Source organism: Bufo bufo, chromosome 3 (genome assembly GCF_905171765.1).
Source record: "Bufo bufo chromosome 3, aBufBuf1.1, whole genome shotgun sequence".
NCBI lineage: Eukaryota > Metazoa > Chordata > Amphibia > Anura > Bufonidae > Bufo > Bufo bufo.
Window position 1 is genome coordinate 576,636,826 of NC_053391.1, and position 22,875 is coordinate 576,659,700.

Here is a 22,875-nt window from a genome sequence, read left to right on the forward strand (position 1 = left end):
TTCAAATGCATATAAAAACTATATGAAGGCATCAAAACTATGAATTAACACATGTGGAATTATATACATAACAAACAAGTGTGAAACAACTGAAAATGTCATATTCTAGGTTCTTCAAAGTAGCCACCTTTTGCTTTGATTACTGCTTTGCACACTCTTGGCATTCTCTTGATGAGCTTCAAGAGGTAGTCCCCTGAAATGGTCTTCCAACAGTCTTGAAGGAGTTCCCAGAGATGCTTAGCACTTGTTGGCCCTTTTGCCTTCACTCTGCGGTCCAGCTCACCCCAAACCATCTCGATTGGGTTCAGGTCCGGTGACTGTGGAGGCCAGGTCATCTGGCGCAGCACCCCATCACTCTCCTTCATGGTCAAATAGCCCTTACTTTTAAAGTTTTCCCAATTTTTCGGCTGACTGACTGACCTTCATTTCTTAAAGTAATGATGGCCACTCGTTTTTCTTTACTTAGTTGCTTTTTTCTTGCCATAATACAAATTCTAACAGTCTATTCAGTAGTAGGGATGAGCGAACCCGAACTGTATAGTTCGGGTTCGTACCGAATTTTGGGGTGTCCGTGACACGGACCCGAACATTTTCGTAAAAGTCCGGGTTCGGTGTTCGGCTCTTTCTTGGCGCTTTTCGAAAGGCTGCAAAGCAGCCAATCAACAAGCGTCATACTACTTGCCCCAAGAGGCCATCACAGCCATGCCTACTATTGGCATGGCTGTGATTGGCCAGTGCAGCATGTGACCCAGCCTCTATTTAAGCTGGAGTCACGTAGCGCTGCACGTCACTCTCTGCTATGATCAGTATAGGGAGAGGTTGCAGCTGCGACGTTAGGGCGAGATTAGGCAGATTAACTCCTCCAAAAGACTTCATTCTGTGATCGATCTGCAGCTGTGGATCATTGAAGTGCTATTATTGACTTGCTCACTTTTTTGAGGCTGCCCAGAGCGTTTTTAGATCACTTTTTTTCTGGGGTGATCGGCGGCCATTTTGTGACTTGTGGTGCGCCAGCACAAGCTATCACCAAGTGTATTTAACCATCGATAGTGTGGTTATTTTGTGCTATATCCTACATCAGCTGCAGGCTGAGCCTGTGTCACCGAAGTGCATTTAACCATCAACAGTGTGGTTATTTTTTGGCCATATATTACATCAGGGGCAAGTTGAGCTTGTCACCCAGCGCCTAAAAAATAGACCTGACATTTCTATTCAACCAAATCTGTACTGTTTTAGCTGGTCAAGTTATTTGTAGTGACCGTAAAAGCACACTCTTTTTTCTGGGTTGAAAAACCATTCCCAAATTTGCCATTCTCAAAATAACTAGTTTCTGGTATTTGAGGCCTACTTGAAATCTATCCCAAAAAGAATATCCTACATTGAAGCTAGTGATAGTGTCATTCAGAAAAACCTAAGACACACGCTAGCGTGCTGATAGAAATCTGATTCTGTGATTAAACCTATACCTGTCACACAGCGCAAAAAAAAACAGGCCTCACATCTCTATTTAACCAAATCTCTACTGTTTTAGCTGGTCAAGTTATTTGTAGTGACCGTAAAAGCACACTTTTTTTTCTGGGTTGAAAAACCATTCCCAAATTTGCCATTCTCAAAATAACTAGTTTCTGGTATTTGAGGCCTACTTGAAATCTATCCCAAAAAGAATATTGTCACTGCTGTATGTGAGCAACAAGAGCATGCACAGAAAATAGAGCTACTGACTGGACCCAAACTAGGGAGGATAAAGGGTGACCCCTGTCAGACCCTCAAAAGCTCTCCCTATGCTGCTAAGCCCATGCCCGGATCCAAATGGTGGAAGGAGGCATGCCCGCGTACCTAAGACTGATGACCACTGTAACCCCTACAATAGTGGAAGGGGCACGGCCACCGGTGCCCTGCTCAGTATATGGAGGGAACCGTGGTCGGATCCAGTCAGAAAACACACAGATACACAGCAATGTCTGCACACTTAGCTGAAGGGCTGCAGCCGCAGTGAAGACGGATCCAAAGACAGGCTGGCAATATCCAGAGTACTTGCTGCAGCAGAACACAGGTCCAGTGAAAGGATAGCATACAAGGGAAGATACTCAAGCAAGAGCTACAACCCAAATGAGAAATATAATCCACACCTACAATAGGAGGAGGGGGAATATAAAGGCAGGGGAATCAAACGGAGGAGGAACAGCTGGGAGGAAGGAAACAGAAAACTCCTCCCAGCTCTAGTAGTGACATCATCACAGGGGTGGAGAAACAGAGCTGTGAGAACGTCCCAAAGCTCTGGTAGTGACAGTACCCCCCCCCCCCCTCTACGGGTGGACTCCGGACACCCAGGACCCACCTTCTCAGGATGAGCCCTATGAAATGCCCTGATGAGGCGAGTGGCTTTAATGTCCGACACCGGAACCCACATCCTCTCCTCAGGACCATAACCCTTCCAATGAACGAGGTACTGGAGAGAACTGCGGACAATGCGAGAGTCCACAATTCTGGAAACCTCAAACTCCAGATTGCCATCAACCAAAATCGGAGGAGGAGGAGGCAAAGAGGAGGGTACCGTGGGCTGGACATATGGTTTTAAGAGAGATCTGTGAAATACATTATGTATCTTCCAAACCCGTGGAAGATCAAGACGGAAGGCAACAGGATTGATGACTGACAAGATTTTATAAGGCCCAATAAACTTGGGACCCAATTTCCAGGAGGGAACCTTCAGTTTAATATTTCTTGTAGACAACCACACCAGATCACCCACACTCAGGTCCGGACCAGGCACACGTCTCTTATCAGCCACACGCTTATACTTCTCACTCATCTTTCTAAGATTACTCTGAATCTTTTGCCAAATGGTAGACAAAGACGAGGAAAATCTCTCCTCCTCAGGCAAACCAGAAAGAGCCCCTCCCGAGAATGTCCCAAACTGCGGATGGAACCCATATGCACCAAAGATTGGCGACTTATCAGAAGATTCCTGACGGCGGTTGTTCAGAGCAAACTCAGCAAGAGGGAGAAATGAACACCAATCCTCCTGGTTCTCTGCCACGAAACAGCGCAAATATGTCTCCAGATTCTGATTGAGGCGCTCAGTCTGACCATTTGACTGCGGGTGAAAAGCAGAAGAGAAGGACAGCCGAACCCCCAGGCGAGAACAGAAAGCCTTCCAGAACCTGGACACAAACTGCGTGCCTCTATCGGAAACAATATCAGAGGGAATGCCATGCAATTTAACAATATGGTCGACAAAAGCTTGCGCCAACGTTTTAGCATTGGGTAAACCAGGGAAAGGTACGAAATGAGCCATCTTGCTAAAACGGTCCACCACCACCAGGATCACCGACTTCCCTGAGGAACGAGGAAGATCCGTGATAAAGTCCATGGACAAGTGTGTCCAAGGACGGGAAGGTATGGGTAACGGGAGAAGGGAACCTGAAGGCCGTGAACGAGGGACCTTAGCGCGAGCGCATGTCTCACAAGCAGCCACAAAACCCTCCACCGACTTACGAAGAGCCGGCCACCAAAATCTCCGAGCAATGAGATCTACCGTGGCTCTACTCCCGGGGTGACCAGCAAGAACAGTATCATGATGCTCCTTGAAGAGTTTGTGACGTAGCTCAGGAGGCACAAACAACTTCCCAGAAGGACAACGGGCAGGTGCCTCAGTCTGGGCAGCCTGGACCTCGGCCTCCAAATCCGAATATAGAGCAGAAACAACTACCCCCTCCGCCAAAATGGCACCCGGGTCCTCGGAGTTTCCTCCTCCCGGAAAACAGCGAGAGAGAGCATCAGCCTTCACATTTTTGATCCCAGGGCGGAATGTGACGACAAAATTGAATCTGGAGAAGAACAGAGACCATCTGGCCTGTCTCGGATTCATACGCCTGGCCGACTCCAAGTATGCCAGATTCTTATGGTCGGTAAAAACGGTGATAGGGTGCCTGGCCCCCTCCAACCAATGGCGCCATTCCTCGAAAGTCAACTTGATGGCCAACAACTCCCTATCTCCCACATCATAGTTTTTCTCTGCCGGGGAGAGTTTTTTAGAGAAAAAGGCACAGGGTCGCCATTTGGCAGGAGAAGGGCCCTGGGACAAAACCGCACCCACACCCACCTCGGAAGCATCCACCTCAACAATAAAAGGTAAGGAAACATCGGTATGCACCAAGACGGGAGCAGATGCAAAACTCTCTTTAATCTTAGAAAAAGCTGCAAGCGCCTCCTCCGACCAAGAGGAAAAATCCGCCCCCTTTTTTGTCATGTCAGTGAGGGGTTTGACCACAGAGGAATAATTCAAAATGAACTTTCTGTAATAGTTCGCAAAACCCAAAAAGCGCATCAATGCCTTCTGATTCTCAGGAAGCTCCCACTCAAGTACAGCACGGACTTTCTCCGGATCCATGCGAAAATCAGAAGCAGAGAGGAGAAAACCCAGAAATTGAATCTCCGATACCATAAAAACACATTTCTCCAGCTTGGCGTACAATTTATTTTCCCGCAGAATCTGCAGAACCTGAAAAAGATGATCCTGATGGGTCTGAACATCAGGGGAAAAAATCAAAATATCATCAAGATACACCAATACAAATTTCCCCATTAAATGGTAGAAAATACTGTTAACAAAATGCTGAAAGACGGCCGGAGCATTCATCAGGCCGAAAGGCATAACGAGATTCTCGAAATGCCCGTTAGGGGTATTAAAGGCCGTTTTCCATTCATCCCCCTCTCTGACCCTGACCAGGTTGTACGCGCCTCTCAAATCCAATTTGGAAAAAACCTTGGCCCCAACAATTTGGTTGAAGAGGTCCGGGATCAGAGGAAGGGGATAGGGATCGCGAATCGTGATACGGTTCAGCTCCCTAAAATCTAGGCAAGGTCTCAGAGAGCCATCTTTTTTTTTTAACAAAAAAAAAAACCAGCGGCAACAGGTGATTTTGAGGGACGAATATGCCCCTTATCGAGACTCTCGGAGATATAGGTTTGCATTGCGATTCTTTCCGGTTGTGAGAGATTGTAGAGGCGAGCTTTTGGCAGCTTGGCGCCGGGAATGAGGTTAATGGGACAGTCAAACTCCCGGTGAGGAGGTAGCTCCTGAACACCGCTCTCGGAAAACACGTCCGAGAAATTAGAGAGAAATGATGGCACAGTTTTAGTAGACACCTCTGCAAAAGTTGCTGTAAGACAATTCTCTCAACAAAAGTCACTCCACTCATTTATTTGCCTTCCTTGCCAATCAATAGTGGGGTTATGTCTAGTGAGCCAGGGTAACCCCAAAACTAGAGGAGAAGGCAATCCGTTAAGGACAAAACAAGATATATCCTCCACATGAGTGTCACCTACAGCTAACCGGATATTGTGAACAATGCCCTTCAGAGATCTCTGTGAGAGTGGAGCAGAGTCAATAGCAAAAACAGGTATATCCTTTTCTAATGTGCAAACCTGAAAACCATGCATGGCTACAAATTGAGTGTCAATAAGATTGACAGCCGCTCCACTATCAACAAAAATCTCACAAGAAATGACTTTGCTCTCTAGCGCCACCCTGCAGGTCCGAGGAAAAGCATCAATTCCTACATCAACTTTGCCCAAAGTAGCAGATGAAGCAGAGTTTGATGATTTACCTTTTGAGGTTTTTCTCTTATTATCGCTCTTAGTACAGCTCAAGAATCTCCTAGACCAGTGATGGCGAACCTATGGCACGGGTGCCAGAGGCGGCACTCAGAGCCCTCTCTGTGGGCACCCGCACCCTGGAGAAAGTCTATGGTGTACCAATATGCCTTAGACTTTTCCTGCCATTCATCAGTGCAGGACATGCTTCGAACAGCACAGGCAGCGCATTGAATGTAGGCAGGTTATTATAGCTAAATGATAAAGTACATGGAAGATATATGATATTGGTGTTCAGGTTAAATCGCCGTGTTGGCACTTTGCGATAAATAAGTGGGTTTTGGGTTGCAGTTTGGGCACTCGGTCTCTAAGAGGTTCACCATCACTGTCCTAGACGGACAAACATTTGCCAAATGACCTATGCCCCCACAACAAAAACACACCATACTCTGAGGACTAAATCCTCTTTTATCAGGGGCAAGTCGACCTAGCTGCATGGGCTCCTCCTCAGAGGGGAGCGAGACAGGATGAGTCCCCTGCACACTGAATGAGTCCGCACCACTGCCCCTAGACTGACAATGGCTGGACAGAGAGGTCTCGTTTCTTTCTCTTAGACGCCTGGCAGACTCTAAGGACGTTGGTCTCTCATGGAAAGCAAACGCATCTTTCAATCTCTCTGAGAGACCATGACTCCGGAGTGCAGCATCATTCCAACCTGAATCAGCTGTCCATCTCCGAAATTCAGAACAATAAAGCTCCGCAGACAGTTTGCTCTGGCATAAAAAACGTAAGTTAGATTCGGCCAGAGCAACACGATCCGGGTCATCATATATCTGCCCCAGGGCCACAAAAAATCCTTCCACGGATCGAAGGGAGGGATCCCCTGATGGCAGCGAAAAAGCCCAAGTCTGAGCATTACCCCTGAGCAGGGAGATGACAATCCTCACCCTCTGCTCCTGATTACCAGAGGAATGTGGACACAAGCAAAAATGGAGTTTGCATGCCTCTCTGAAGCGAACAAAACTCTCACTGCCCCCGGAGAACGTTTCCGGAAGTGAGACCTTTGGCTCGCAACAGACTCCATGGGCCGGAGCAGAGCCCAATGCTTGAAGCTGAGTCATAGATTGACGGAGATCCGCTACCTCCAAAGAAAGACCCTGCATGCGGTCAACCAGGCCAGAAAGCGGATCCATGTCAAAAAAGACGGTTTTGGTGGATTATAATGTCACGGCTGGATGTGAGCAACAAGAGCATGCACAGAAAATAGAGCTACTGACCAGACCCAAACTAGGGAGGATAAAGGGTGACCCCTGTCAGACCCTCAAAAGCTCTCCCTATGCTGCTAAGCCCATGCCCAGATCCAAATGGTGGAAGGAGGCATGCCCGCGTACCTAAGACTGATGACCACTGTAACCCCTACAATAGTGGAAGGGGCACGGCCACCGGTGCCCTGCTCAGTATATGGAGGGAACCGTGGTCGCCTCGGATCCAGTCAGAAAACACACAGATACACAGCAATGTCTGCACACTTAGCTGAAGGGCTGCAGCCGCAGTGAAGACGGATCCAAAGACAGGCTGGCAATATCCGGAGTACTTGCTGCAGCAGAACACAGGTCCAGTGAAAGGATAGCATACAAGGGAAGATACTCAAGCAAGAGCTACAACCCAAATGAGAAATATAATCCACACCTACAATAGGAGGAGGGGGAATATAAAGGCAGGGGAATCAAACGGAGGAGGAACAGCTGGGAGGAAGGAAACAGAAAACTCCTCCCAGCTCTAGTAGTGACATCATCACAGGGGTGGAGAAACAGAGCTGTGAGAACGTCCCAAAGCTCTGGTAGTGACAAATATCTTACATTGAAGCTAGTGATAGTGTCATTCAGAAAAACCTAAGACACACGCTAGCGTGCTGATAGAAATCTGATTCTGTGATTAAACCTATACCTGTCACACAGCGCAAAAAAAAACAGGCCTCACATCTCTATTTAACCAAATCTCTACTGTTTTAGCTGGTCAAGTTATTTGTAGTGACCGTAAAAGCACACTTTTTTTTCTGGGTTGAAAAACCATTCCCAAATTTGCCATTCTCAAAATTGTGGTGAACGGGAACAATGAGGAAAACATCTAATAAGGGACGCGGACGTGGACATGGTCGTGGTGGTGTTAGTGGACCCTCTGGTGCTGGGAGAGGACGTGGCCGTTCTGCCACAGCCACACGTCCTAGTGAACCAACTACCTCAGGTCCCAGTAGCCAGCAGAATTTACAGCGATATTTGGTGGGGCCCAATGCTGTTCTAAGGATGGTAAGGCCTGAGCAGGTGCAGGCATTAGTCAATTGGGTGGCCGACAGTGGATCCAGCACGTTCACATTATCTCCCACCCAGTCTTCTGCAGAAAGCGCACAGATGGCACATGAAAACCAAGCCCATCGGTCTGTCACATCACCCCCATGCATATCAGGGAAACTGTCTGAGCCTCAAGTTATGCAGCAGTCTCTTATGCTGTTTGAAGACTCTGCTGCCAGGGTTTCCCAAGGGCATCCACCTAGCCCTTCCCCAGGGGTGGAAGAGATAGAATGCACTAACGCAAAACCACTTATTTTTCCTGATGATGAGGACATGGGAATACCACCTCAGCACGTCTCTGATGATGACGAAACACAGGTGCCAACTGCTGCGTCTTTCTGCAGTGTGCAGACTGAACAGGAGGTCAGGGATCAAGACTGGGTGGAAGACGATGCAGGGGACGATGAGGTCCTAGACCCCACATGGAATGAAGGTCGTGCCACTGACTTTCACAGTTCGGAGGAAGAGGCAGTGGTGAGACCGAGCCAACAGCGTAGCAAAAGAGGGAGCAGTGGGCAAAATCAGAACACCCGCCGCCAAGAGACTCCGCCTGCTACTGACCGCCGCCATCTGGGACCGAGCACCCCAAAGGCAGCTTCAAGGAGTTCCTTGGCATGGCACTTCTTCAAACAATGTGCTGACGACAAGACCCGAGTGGTTTGCACGCTGTGCCATCAGAGCCTGAAGCGAGGCATTAACGTTCTGAACCTTAGCACAACCTGCATGACCAGGCACCTGCATGCAAAGCATGAACTGCAGTGGAGTAAACACCTTAAAAACAAAGAAGTCACTCAGGCTCCCCCTGCTACCTCTTCTGCTGCTGCTGCCTCGGCCTCTTCTGCTGCTGCCACCAACACCACCACCTGCGTCACCAAGCATCTCAACCATGTCACACGGCAGCGTTCAGCTCTCCATCTCACAAACATTTGAGAGAAAGCGTAAATTCCCACCTAGCCACCCTCGATCCCTGGCCCTGAATGCCAGCATTTCTAAACTACTGGCCTATGAAATGCTGTCATTTAGGCTGGTGGACACACACAGCTTCAAACAGCTCATGTCACTTGCTGTCCCACAGTATGTTGTTCCCAGCCGCCACTACTTCTCCAAGAGAGCGTGCCTTCCCTGCACAAACAAGTGTCCGATAAAATCAAGTGTGCACTGCGCAACACCATCTGTGGCAAGGTCCACCTAACCACAGATACGTGGACCAGTAAGCACGGCCAGGGACGCTATATCTCCCTAACTGCACACTGGGTAAATGTAGTGGCGGCTGGGCCCCAGGCGGAGAGCTGTTTGGCGCACGTCCTTCCGCCGCCAAGGATCGCAGGGCAACATTCTTTGCCTCCTGTCTCCTCCTCCTCCTACTCAGCTTCCTCCTCCTCTTCTTCCACCTGCTCATCCAGTCAGCCACACACCTTCACCACCAACTTCAGCACAGCACGGGGTAAACGTCAGCAGGCCATTCTGAAACTCATATGTTTCGGGGACAGGCCCCACACCGCACAGGAGTTGTGGCGGGGTATAGAACAACAGACCGACGAGTGGTTGCTGCCGGTGAGCCTCAAGCCCGGCCTGGTGGTGTGCGATAATGGGCGAAATCTCGTTGCAGCTCTGGGACTAGCCGGTTTGACGCACATCCCTTGCCTGGCGCATGTGCTGAATTTGGTGGTGCAGAAGTTCATTCGCAACTACCCCGACATGTCAGAGCTGCTGCATAAAGTGCGGGCCGTCTGTTCGCGCTTCCGGCGTTCACACCCTGCCGCTGCTCGCCTGTCTGCGCTACAGCGTAACTTCGGCCTTCCCGCTCACCGCCTCATATGCGACGTACCCACCAGGTGGAACTCCACCTTGCATATGCTGGACAGACTGTGCGAGCAGCAGCAGGCCATAGTGGAGTTTCAGCTGCAGCACGCACGGGTCAGTCGCACTGCGGATCGACACACTTCACCACCAATGACTGGGCCTCCATGCGAGACCTGTGTGCCCTGTTGCGCTGTTTCGAGTACTCCACCAACATGGCCAGTGGCGATGACGCCGTTATCAGCATTACAATACCACTTCTATGTCTCCTTGAGAAAACACTTAGGGCGATGATGGAAGAGGAGGTGGCCCAGGAGGAAGAGGAGGAAGAGGGGTCATTTTTAGCACTTTCAGGCCAGTCTCTTCAAAGTGACTCAGAGGGAGGTTTTTTGCAACACCAGAGGCCAGGTACAAATGTGGCCAGACAGGGCCCACTACTGGAGGACGAGGAGGACGAGGATGAGGAGGAGGTGGAGGAGGATGAGGATGAAGCATGTTCACAGCGGGGTGGCACCCAAAGCAGCTCGGGCCCATCACTGGTGCGTGGCTGGGGGGAAACACAGGTCGATGACGATACGCCTCCCACAGAGGACAGCTTGTCCTTACCTCTGGGCAGCCTGGCACACATGAGCGACTGCATGCTGCAGTGCCTGCGCAACGACAGCAGAGTTGCCCACATTTTAACGTGTGCGGAATACTGGGTTGCCACCCTGCTGGATCCCCGGTACAAAGACAATGTGCCCACCGTACTTCCTACACTGGAGCGTGATAGGAAGATGCGCGAGTACAAGCGCACGTTGGTAGACGCGCTACTGAGAGCATTCCCGAATGTCACAGGGGAACCAGTGGAAGCCCAAGGCGAAGGCAGAGGAGGAGCAAGAGGTCGCCAACGCAGCTGTGTCACGGCCAGCTCCTCTGAGGGCAGGGTTAGCATGGCAGAGATGTGGAAAAGTTTTGTCACCACGCCACAGCTAACTGCACCACCACCTGATACGGAACGTGTTAGCAGGAGGCAACATTTCACTAACATGGTGGAACAGTACCTGTGCACACCCCTCCACGTACTGACTGATGGTTCGGCCCCATTCAACTTCTGGGTCTCCAAATTGTCCACGTGGCCAGAGCTAGCCTTTTATGCCTTGGAGGTGCTGGCCTGCCCGGCGGCCAGCGTTTTGTCTGAACGTGTATTCAGCACGGCAGGGGGCGTCATTACAGACAAACGCAGCCGCCTGTCTACAGCCAATGTGGACAAGCTGACGTTCATAAAAATGAACCAGGCATGGATCCCACAGGACCTGTCCATCCCTTGTGCAGATTAGATATTAACTACCTCCCCTTAACAATATATTATTCTACTCCAGGGCACTTCCTCATTCAATACTATTTTTAATTTCATTTTACCATTATATTGCGGGGCAACCCAAAGTTGAATGAACCTCTCCTCTGTCTGGGTGCCGGGGCCTAAATGTGTGACAGTGGCCTGTTCCAGTGGTGGGTGACGTGAAGCCTGATTCTCTGCTATGACATGAAGACAGATTCTGCGCTGACATAAGGCCAGATTCTCTGTTACGGGACCTCTCTCCTCTGCCTGGGTGCCTGGGCCTAAATGTGTGACAGTGGCCTGTTCCAGTGGTGGGTGACGTGAAGCCTGATTCTCTGCTATGACATGAAGACAGATTCTCTGTTACGGGACCTCTCTCCTCTGCCTGGGTGCCTGGGCCTAAATGTGTGACAGTGGCCTGTTCCAGTGGTGGGTGACGTGAAGCCTGATTCTCTGCTATGACATGAATACAGATTCTGCGCTGACATAAGGCCAGATTCTCTGTTACGGGACCTCTCTCCTCTGCCTGGGTGCCTGGGCCTAAATGTGTGACAGTGGCCTGTTCCAGTGGTGGGTGACGTGAAGCCTGATTCTCTGCTATGACATGAAGACAGATTCTGCGCTGACATAAGGCCAGATTCTCTGTTACGGGACCTCTCTCCTCTGCCTGGGCCTAAATGTGTGACAGTGGCCTGTTCCAGTGGTGGGTGACGTGAAGCCTGATTCTCTGCTATGACATGAAGACAGATTCTGCGCTGACATAAGGCCAGATTCTCTGTTACGGGACCTCTCTCCTCTGCCTGGGTGCCGGGGCCTAAATGTGTGACAGTGGCCTGTTCCAGTGGTGGGTGACGTGAAGCCTGATTCTCTGCTATGACATGAAGACTGATTCTGCGCTGACATGAAGCCAGATTCTCTGCTATGGCATGAAGAGACTGATTCTCTGCTGACATGAAGCCAGATTCTTTGCTTTGGCATGAAGAGACTGATTCTCTGCTGACGTGAAGCCAGATTCTCTGCTATGGGACCTCTGTCCAATTGATATTGGTTCATTTTTATTTTTTTAATTTTTATTTTAATTCATTTCCCTATCCACATTTGTTTGCAGGGGATTTACCTACATGTTGCTGCCTTTTGCAGCCCTCTAGCTCTTTCCTGGGCTGTTTTACAGCCTTTTTAGTGCCCAAAAGTTCGGGTCCCCATTGACTTCAATGGGGTTCGGGTTCGGGACGAAGTTCGGATCTGGTTCGGATCCCGAACCCGAACATTTCCGGGAAGTTTGGCCGAACTTCTTGAACCCGAACATCCAGGTGTTCGCTCAACTCTATTCAGTAGGACTATCAGCTGTGTATCCACCTGACTTCTCCTCAACGCAACTGATGGTCCCAACCCCATTTATAAGGCAAGAAATCCCACTTATTAAACCTGACAGGGCACACCTGTGAAGTGAAAACCATTTCAGGGGACTACCTCTTGAAGCTCATCAAGAGAATGCCAAGAGTGTGCATGGCAGTAATCAAACCAAAAGGTGGCTACTTTGAAGAACCTAGAATATGACATATTTTCAGCTGTTTCACACTTGTTTATTATGTATATAATTCCACATGTGTTAATTCATAGTTTTGATGCCTTCAGTGTTAATCTACAATTGTCATAGTCATGAAAATAAAGAAAACTCTTTGAATGAGAAGGTGTGTCCAAACTTTTGGTCTGTACTGTATAAGACATTCCGAGCTAGATGTATTCAAACAGACACCTCCCTAATAGCGGTTGTGTATGTGGAAGTAGAAACAATGGGCAAGGTGTGTCAAGGTACTGTCTGCAAGACATCAGCGAATCAAAGCAATAAATTAAAACAGTAAATTAGAAATAAATACAAAGAATTAGACTGGGTTATTAGTCTTGCAAACCCCTATAGGATAGTTAAATATAAATCCATATAGAGTTGGTAAGGATAGATTAATAGTGTCCCAGTAGTCCTCCTTTATATGATAGTTATACCGTGTCACTTCTCTGTGTAATACATAAGAACAAGGTAGAATATATCAGGTTATGAGAACTGCAAAGATGGTAGGTCAATCGGATCTACTGTGACCCATACTGGCCTAATTTTTATCTATTTTAGTAGTATTGCCAATTTCACACGGTCCGTTACTTAATGCCACTTAGTATAGTGTCGTGGCTCAGGAAAATGTCAATAAATGTTCGGTTTTACCGTATCTCCTGCGTGATTTAAACAGATAGTGGTCGGCTTGGTGAAGCTCCGCTCTGCAGTATCGGAAAGCTTCTCTCGCGGTCTGCGGGTCTCTTTCAGGCAGCCGGTCATGTGTTGGCCGGCGAGTCACATGGCGTCCCACGTTACAGGTTTGAAGGCCGGATTTCAAATTCCTTCAATGCGCTATTGCCAATTTATGGATACTTTAGTTAAAGTACTTTCATTTAGTATCAGAGTCCCTCAGGATAACGCAATAGCCATACGCGTTTCGAAGCGGCTTGCTTCTTCATCAGTGGCTATCAACATTTTACAGTGGCTGTAAAATGTTTTCATACACCTTAGAATTCAATTCTCAAAATGATTGAAAGGTGCCTAGTCCCTGAAGCAGCAAAGCAGACCCAAACAGTTTTTGTAGGAACTCAGCAGGGAGGTTGTTCCAAACATCTCAGAGAACTAACCACTGATCTTCTGTAGGCTTGCTTAAAGGGGTTATCCAACACCTATAATGCCTTCCAAAATGCTCATACAGGTTACTTACCCCATTGCCCGGCACCTGGGTTGCTCCTGATGCTCGCATGGCCGCCGCTGCATCTCCCCATCGTGCAGATCAAAACATCTGGCAACAGGAGGGGCAGCCAATAGCAGGCCACGACAGGAAAGAACCTCCCTAGCGTCACCTGTTTGGGGGCTATTATAGGTGTTTTATAACCCTTTTAAATCTTTGTCTCGTCATGTAATCCCAGACAGACTAGATATTGAGATCAGAGCTCTGTGGGGGCTATATTATTACAACCAGGACTCCTTGTTCATCTTTACACTGAAGATACAGAAGTATCAGGGTTAACACACAAACTCTTAACTCAAATTTCTTAACTCATCGCGTTCCTATGTTTTTATGCAGGATGATGTGTCTTTTATCTGCTGCACCCAGATTCCTTGGCCCCAGTCTCCTTTGAAATCTTTGCCTATGAGAGACCTTTCTCTTATAACTACCATGAGTCTTGTTGCTGTGTCCAGTTGTGTTACGGTGTATGAATGTGACATGAAACGGTCTTCCACAAACTTGCCTATGTAGCAGGCTTTGGCTGGTCCTCACCCAGTTTTGGGCATCCTACACAACTGTTTCTGTTTCAACTAATGACTGTGTTACAACCTACATATGAAACTGAAGATCATTATCGCCTGCTTGCTGTAATTGGTTAATCATACCCCTGACTATAATCCTACAAAATCTCAGACTTTGTGCAAGTGTACTTAGAAAACTGATGCTGTTTTAAAGGCAAAGGGGGTGGTCACACCAAATTTTAATTTAGATTTCACCTTTTGTTTATTCATTTTGCACAGTACTATATACATATGACTGTATGACACACATTTGGTCACCTCTACTATAAAGTTTGTGAATGTAGCCAAAGTTATCATTAACTGTATTTGAAATTTGCATTGAATAATCTGTTTGCTTTATGAAACAAAAGCCAAGAGAACTATTTTATTTTAAATTTGAGAGAAAACTGAGAAGCCTTTCCATTCAGCACCAAGAAATATTATTATATACACATGTGGACAAAATTGTTGGTACATTAAAGAAAGAAAAACCCACAATAGTCACTGAAATAATTTTGAAAACTGACAAAAGTAATAATAAAACAAACTAATGAAACTGGCCTGGAAAAAAATGATGGTACCCCTAGAAGATTGAACATAATTTGTCCTGTAATTAGCACCATAGGTCTCTTCAAACTTGTAATCAGTCAGTCTGCCTATTTAATGGGTAAAAAGCAGTCGCTATGCCCTTTGGTATCATGGTGGGTACCAAACTGAACATGGACCAAAATAAGCTAAGGAGAGCGTTGTCTCAGGAGATTATAAAGAAATATATAGACAAACATGTTAAAAGTAAAGGCTAGAAGACCATCTCCAAAACGTGATGTTCCAGTTACTACAGATGCACATGTTATTCAGAGGTTTAAGGTCTATGTGACTGTAGCCAATCTCCCAGAATATGGAAAAAGAGAAGAGAAAAATTGATCACAAATTGAAGAGACAGATACTACAAATGGTAATCAAAGAGCTCAGAACAACTCAGAGATTAGAGTTGAACTCCAAGCTCATGATACATCAGTGTCAGATCACACCATCCGTCACTGTCTTAGCCAAAGTGGACTTAATGGAGGACGACCGAGGAGAAAACCACTGTTGAAAGCAAATCCTAAAAAAGTGAGACTAATTTGTCAAAATGCATATTGACATGCCAAAAAACTTCTGGGAGAATCTCCTTTGGACAGATGAGACAAAACTGGAGCTTTTTGGCACATCAGCTCTATGTTCAGAGACTGGAAAATGAAGCATACAAAGAAATGAACATTACAGGTCATTTAGACTGGCATTTTAGATGACTGTCTTAATAATCCCTATATCTGGCAGTGGATCCGCTGAAGTTATAAAGAGGCGCCGGTCTCTACATAGCTTCTGCGCAACTAGTGCCGATCTAAATGTAAGCCAGCTTCCTAGCTGGTTTACACTTAGACCATTTTCTACGCCTAAAACAGGCATAGAAAATTGTAAAGTAGACCTCTTCCCCGTCCATACCATGCCCACTTATTTAGACCTGGTGTGAGCGGGGAAAAGTCGTAGATTGCGGCGCAAGTAACTGTTGCACAGCAAACTACGCCTGAAATACGCCTAATATAGGAGTATTTCAGGATAATAAATGACCCATTGTAATCTAATGTGAAACACTGAGGAGGCTCGATTATTTTTTCGGTCTGTTTTGCTCCATCTAGCAAAAGGGGGTCTTGAATCTGTGCAGGATGCAATGAAATCTCAAGACTATCAAAGTATTCTGGAGCAAAATGTGCTGCCCAGTGTCAGAAAGCATAGTCTTCCTTGCAGGTCATGGGTCCTCCAACGGGATAATGACACAAAACACACAGTTAAAAACATACAAGAACGGCTAAGAGCAAAGCATTGGGCTATTCTGAAGAGACCTTCTGTAAGCCCTGATCTAAATCCTAATAAACGTCTGTGGAAGGAGCTGAAACATGGAGAAGGCACCCTTCAAAACAACAAATAAACTGAAACAGGCTGTTTTTCAGCTGATCAAAAGTTTAGGACCACACCTCCAAAAAAAAAAATAAACTCCCCCAAAACAGAAATCCCACTTCCAAACATGAACTCAGTAATGAGTAGCTCAGCCGTTATTGTTTATCACTTCAAAAATTTGTTTCGGCATGCTTGATGCAAGCGTTTCCATGAGGTGAGTGCATTTCTCCAAGTGGTGAAGACGGCCGCACGAAGGCGATCTACTGTCTGGAACTGTTGTCCATTTTTGTAAACTTCCCTTGCCACCCATCCCTCAAAGGTTCTCAATTGGATTTAGATCAGGGGAACACGCAAGATGGGCCAAAAGAGTGATGTTATTCTCCTGGAAGAAGTCCCTTGTCCTGCGGGCATTGTGTACTGTAGCGTTGTCTTGTTGAAAGACCCAGTCGTTACCACACAGACGAGGGCCCTCAGTCATGAGGAATGCTCTCTACAACATCTGGACATAGCCAGCGGCCGTTTGACGCCCCTGCACTTCCTGAAGCTCCATTGTTCCACTGAAGGAAAAAGCACCCCAGACCATTATGGCGCCCCCTCCACTGTGGCGCGTAGAAAACATCTCAGGTGGGATCTGCTTGTCATGCCAGTAACCTTGGAAACCATCAGGACCATTAAGGTTAAAAAAAATTCTCATCAGAGAATAAAACTTTCTTCCACCTTTTGAATGTCCCATGTTTGGTGCTCTCTTGCAAAGTCCAAACGAGCAGTTCTGTGGCGTTTAAGGAGACGAGGTCTTTGAAGACTTTTTTTGTTTTTGAAGCCCTTCAGTCTCAGATGCCGTCTGATGGTTATGGGACTGCAGTCAGCACCAGTAAGGGCCTTAATTTGGGTTGAGGATCGTCCAGTGTCTTGACGGACAGCCAATTGGATCCTCCGGCTCAGTGCTGATGAAATTTTTGGGGTCTTCCACTTGACTTTTTTGTTCCATAACCCTCAGGATCATTTAAGAAACTCCAAATGACTGTCTTACTGCGTCCCACCTCAGCAGCGATGGCGCGCTGTGAGAAACCCTGCTTATGCAGTTCGACAACCCGACCACGTTCAAAAAGGGAGAGTTTTTTTGCCTTTGCCATCACAACGTGTGACTACCTGACCGAAAATGACAATGAATCCACATCTTTGCACAGATTTGGCCTTTTAAAGGCATGTGGTCCTAAAATTTGGATCAGCTGAAAAACAGCCTGTTTCAGTTTAATTGTTATTTTCAATTAATTGAATGCTCAAAAAATGTTTTGTCTCACTCTCATTTCTTCTTGTTGCATGTTGAAGCTCTACTTGGAACCTTGTTAAGATCCAACAATGTAAAATATGATTTTTTTGCCATTTTTCAAGTGATCTTAAAATTTTGATCAGGACTGTATGTCTTAAGGCTTGTTTACAAGGTTGAATAGTGACTTATAGGATAGCTATCTTTCAATGGAGGTACCAGAGACACAGCTTTCTTTTTTTTTTTTTTTTTTTTTTTTTAGAGAGAGCTAATCTGAATACCCTTTCCCAGAGAAACATTGCATGACCTATAAGCCTCCTTATGCCTACTAGCGGCTCTCCACAAGAAGAAATAGTACCCCCAGATCCCGAAAACGAAGTGTTTGAACGAATCGACTTCGGATCTATGATCCGAAGCTCGATTCGCTCAACACGGATTGCAGCTCAAGTGAATGGGGCTGAGCTGCGCCTAGGCTATATGACCGATGAATGTGACATCACATGGCCTATGAAGAGGCCTAAGCGCTCACAGAGCACCATGGCCTCTTCATACAGCTGATCATTTAACAAAGCATTAAAAGTATTCCATGTTTGTGTTCATCTTTGAGGACGGTGGCTACAAGGTACGGCTTGTAGAGTGTGTGTTTAGCTATACTGTAGGGGCCCACATACTCTCCTGTAGGGTTACAGGTAGAGTTAGATGGCAGAGTGGTTTTTGTGGATAATAATGGCAAAGTAACGGCAAAATAAGTTTAGGTTGATGGAGTAGAAGCGGGCTGGACTAATTCACAATGTATACACATCCTGCTTCATAAACGTGTTTGGTAACTCTTTCTTTAATATTTGATTCTTGAAGAATTTCTCGGAGGAAGGGAAACAAACTGAAAGTGCACCACGGAAGAAGAGCAAGAAAGCTGAGAATGGTATATATGCCTGTGATCAGTGTAATAAGAGTTTTCAGAAAAGCAGCTCTCTTCTACGCCACAAATATGAGCATACAGGTAGGGTTATTCACTATTACGTCTACATTATCTGTGCGTATGCTTCTCCTAATTCTAATCAGAAGACATTGTCCCACATTTATTATTCAGTTACACAGGTTAAAAAGTCATATCTAAAATTGTGTCAAATGTGAGAAGTTTGTGAAAATCATTCAACCTGTTTTTTTTTGGACTGTGTGGTAGTAGAACATACACAGAGCTTGTATATAAAAAAAAACAGCATACAGTGCTGCGCATAATTATTCATACCTCTGGCAAATTTTGACTAAGTTACTTTTATTCAACCAGCAAGTAATTTTTTGACAGGAAATTACATAGGTGTCTCCCAAAAGATAAGAAGACTATGTACAAGAGGCATTATTGTGGGAGAAAAAACATTTCTCAGCTTTTACATTTACATTTGAGCAAAAAGTGTCCAGTCCAAAATTATTCATACCCTTCTCAATAATCAATAGAACAGCCTTTATTGGCTATTACAGCAATCAAACGCTTCCTATAATTGCAGACCAGCTTTTTGCATGTCTCCACGGGTATTTTTGCCCATTCATCTTTAGAAATTAGCTCCAAATCTTTCAGGTTGGAGGGTCTTCTTGCCATCACCCTGATCTTTAGCTCCCTCCACAGATTCTCAATTGGACTCAAGTATGGACTCTGGCTGGGCCACTCCAAAACGATAATGTTGTTGTCTGCTAACAATTTCCTCACCACTTTTGCTGTGTGTTTTGGGTCATTGTCATGCTGAAATGTCCACTGGTGCCCAAGGCCAAGTTTCTCTGCAGACTGCCTGATGTAATTGAGAATCCTCATGTATTGCTCTTTTTTCACGATGCCGTTTACTGTGATTAGGTTCCCTGGTCCATTGGCTGAAAAACACCCCCAAAGCATTTTGTTCCCACCACCATGTTTGACAGTGGGGATGGTGTTCTTTGGGTTGAAGGCTTCTCCTTTTTTACGCCAAATGAAGGAAACATCATGGTGACCAAACAATTACATTTTTGTTTCATCTGACCATAACACAGAAGACCAGAAGTCTTCTTCTTTGTCCAGATGAGCTTTTGCAAAGGCCAAGCGAGCTTTTGTGTGCCTTATTACTTGCTGGGTGAATAAAAGTAACTAAGTCAAAATTTGCCAGGGGTATGAATAATTATGGGCAGCACTGTATTTTCAATGTTAAACTTGGGATAAAAATGTGATGTGAAACCAGCCTTTTATGGAATTTCATTTGTGGAATAACAATGACCTTTCAGCCAATTACTGAGTTCAGTATGAACAACATTTTACCATTGCAGCCAGTGATTGGCTGGCATGGTCACATCAAGTAGGATATGCCATCACTGTGGCCAAGTAAGCAGAGACCATTGGGGAATTACCAAATGTTTGGCGTGGGAACAGTGGGGGTTGGGTGCTAATTATTAGTCTTTTTTTAAAAAAAAGATCAGAAAAACCCTTTGAGAAAATTTGATGTAAAGTCAAAAGCTAATATGATACATTTTTTTTTCTTTTTTCTTACATCTAGGAAATAGACCGCATCAATGTGGAGTTTGCAACAAGGCCTTCAAGCACAAGCATCACCTCATTGAGCATATTCGGCTACACTCAGGAGAAAAGCCATATTGTTGTGATAAATGTGGCAAGAGATTCTCCCATTCTGGGTCCTTCTCTCAACATATGAATCATCGGTATTCTTACTGCCATAGAAACTCTACAGATCTCCCAGAAAATGGTGAAATGACTTGGGGAAATACAACTAACCAGTCTGAAAATTACCCAGTGTTGCCTTCTCTTGAGACACTGAGGAACATGGTGCAGAGCTAATAAGTGCCCATAGGGTGCATAAAGAAAAGCACTACAATTGCTCTCTAAGGAAGTGGACCAATGGACACATGATTTCAGAATCGGCATAACCCGGTTTCATTTGAACAATTAAAAGGGTTGTTGAAGCTAGGGCATTTATGGCATATCGATGACAGCTCCTTTCTCAAGGATGGGGCCCCACAGATGCATGACTTGTTCTCCATTCACTTTGTTCTTGAGATAATAGCAAGTCCCAGATTGACCTGCTCCTATTGGATATTTTATGGCATATTGATAGAATATGCCATAAATGTCCCAGATGGAAAAACTCTTTTAAAGAATACACAGTATTACTTTTTCGAAATAACAGGTCCAGAAAAAAACAGGATCTATTTTTAAGGGTTTATACACAAATCACACATTAGATCTTCTTGGTGATATGTCCTGTGTGTGCAATAATAATAACAAAGATGACTACTATTAAAAAGTTGATGTGCCTATGTTCTGCATAGGCTGATGGAGTTTTCCCACAAGTACCGTCTGACTTGTTATATTCCAATTGTTTGCATTTAAGGGAAGAGGGAACCATTAATGCAAAACCTTGAAGGCTGAAATCAAACATATATCGTTTTTTTTTAGGTCTGTTAGGTGTTTGAGTGGATCCAAAAAGAAGAAAAGGTATACGGAAAAATGATGCTTCTTTTTTATATATACCCCTGTGTTGGGACTTAAAAAGTGTACCAAAAACTTCTACAAAACTGTACAGTACATGTGATTCCAGAATAACATAGCCCCCCACCTTCTATGTGCTATTTATAATTCTAGTGTCTTCTTATATGACAGACAGGTCTTTGGACCCACTTAGGCACCGGGGCTCAGAGGCAATTGCTACTTCTACACCCTCTATAGCTACACACCTGGCACTCGGCAGTGTTTTAGCATACATTGCACTCATGCTGTTGATATAATCTGAACTATGGTGTGCTATATGTAACAACCACTATTCTTTATGTATATATGCAAATTTCTGGTGCTATTAATAATAATGGTAAATAATTGCCATCTCTTTTACTCACAGCACTATCTCTGGCTTCTTTTTAGTTATGTTACTCAGTGGTACTAGTGTTACATAAAGGTCCAGGAAAGTTTGAAGGAGTATGTTGCACAATATTAGGAGAAATTATATTATACATAATACTACTGTATGGCTAAATATATTTTACCAAAATACAGGGTTGCAAATATGAAATATTGTAATAACATATAAGATTTTTTTCACACTAACAATGAACATGACATTTAGTCCAACACTAGAACCGAAATCTATAAAAAACATAAAAGGGGTTGTCTAATGTAGAAAACCTATTTTCAAAGGTCCTATTGTAAAAAGCTTAGAGTGGGATCCACCACCCATGACCTTATAGTAAAAGTCTAGAGAAGGGAAGTGTCTCTCTCTGGCGTGAGAATAGACAATCTTACTGAATTTCCCCCCATCTACTTCTGGATAGTCATAATTAACTAGACCTCTTAGAAAATTTGAAGACGTTTTACCATGTTCATGGGATTCTTTTGAATAAGTGGGAGCAAACATTCCTCAATTTGGCCTGGGTGATCTCCTTGGTCTTGGAAATCAGTTGTCATATGTGTTAAAAATTTCTACCTTGCTGTCCCCAAAGAAATGTTTCTTGTCCCTGTAGGTGTAGATAGACTATTGCATCCTGACTGGTAGATTTATCTCCAATTATGAAACACGAATTTACTGAAAGACTGTGTGGTCTCCCCAATGTATCGGTCTATCGGTCTAGGTAATAAGCACAACACTGGAAATACAAGGGGGCACAGGAGGCACAGTACATGAGGACGCAGCTGGCACAATATAAGGGTGCACCTTGGGTAGCACAACAACAACAGGTGCAGCACTATAGGGAAGCTGGGCAGCACAGCAGGCACAATATCAAAGACAGCAGCAGGAACAATATTGGGGGTAGCAATAGGTTAATGGAAGTTAGAAAACAGTCTCTTCATTTTTTAATTTTTTAAAGAGGGGACCAACCTGTCCTTTGCTATATATATATATATATATATATATATATATATATATATATATATATATATATTTATATAAAATATACACACACACCTAATATGGGTGCCTAAATAAGTTCCTATTACAGTTGAGTGAAACCAGCCTTAGTAGTAGGCAATGCCCGTTCTTACAGTTCCCATGAAAGCCATTTCCAGATTGGTCATCATCCCAGTAAAGAAGACCTAGCAGTTTTATAAATTGGATTACACACAAAGTGGTAAATGACTGCAAAACTGTTTTAATATTTTTTGTATCTAAGATTTTAATATTTACATTATTTACATATTTTATCATATTGAATATTTTAGTTTCTTACATATGCATTTGAAAATGTACCAGCAGAAATGATATGTACTATGTGCATGTCAATTTCTAGATATTTTATGACTTGCTATCTGTCAAAT

At 45.1% G+C, this 22,875-nt stretch overlaps 1 protein-coding gene across 2 annotated transcripts in view; it reads left to right on the top strand.

Annotated features, from left to right (window-relative positions):
* The window catches only part of LOC120996058 (zinc finger E-box-binding homeobox 1-like), a 149,429-nt gene extending 127,298 nt beyond the window's left edge, over positions 1–22,131 (top strand). For both annotated transcript variants that reach the window (XM_040425732.1, XM_040425733.1), the window contains exons 6-7: positions 18,447–18,591; positions 20,108–22,131. In XM_040425732.1, coding sequence (XP_040281666.1) covers positions 18,447–18,591; positions 20,108–20,406 — 444 coding nt within the window. In that variant the 3' untranslated portion in view covers positions 20,407–22,131. The remainder of the gene's footprint in view (positions 1–18,446; positions 18,592–20,107) is intronic.
* The last annotated feature ends 744 nt before the right edge of the window (positions 22,132–22,875 follow it).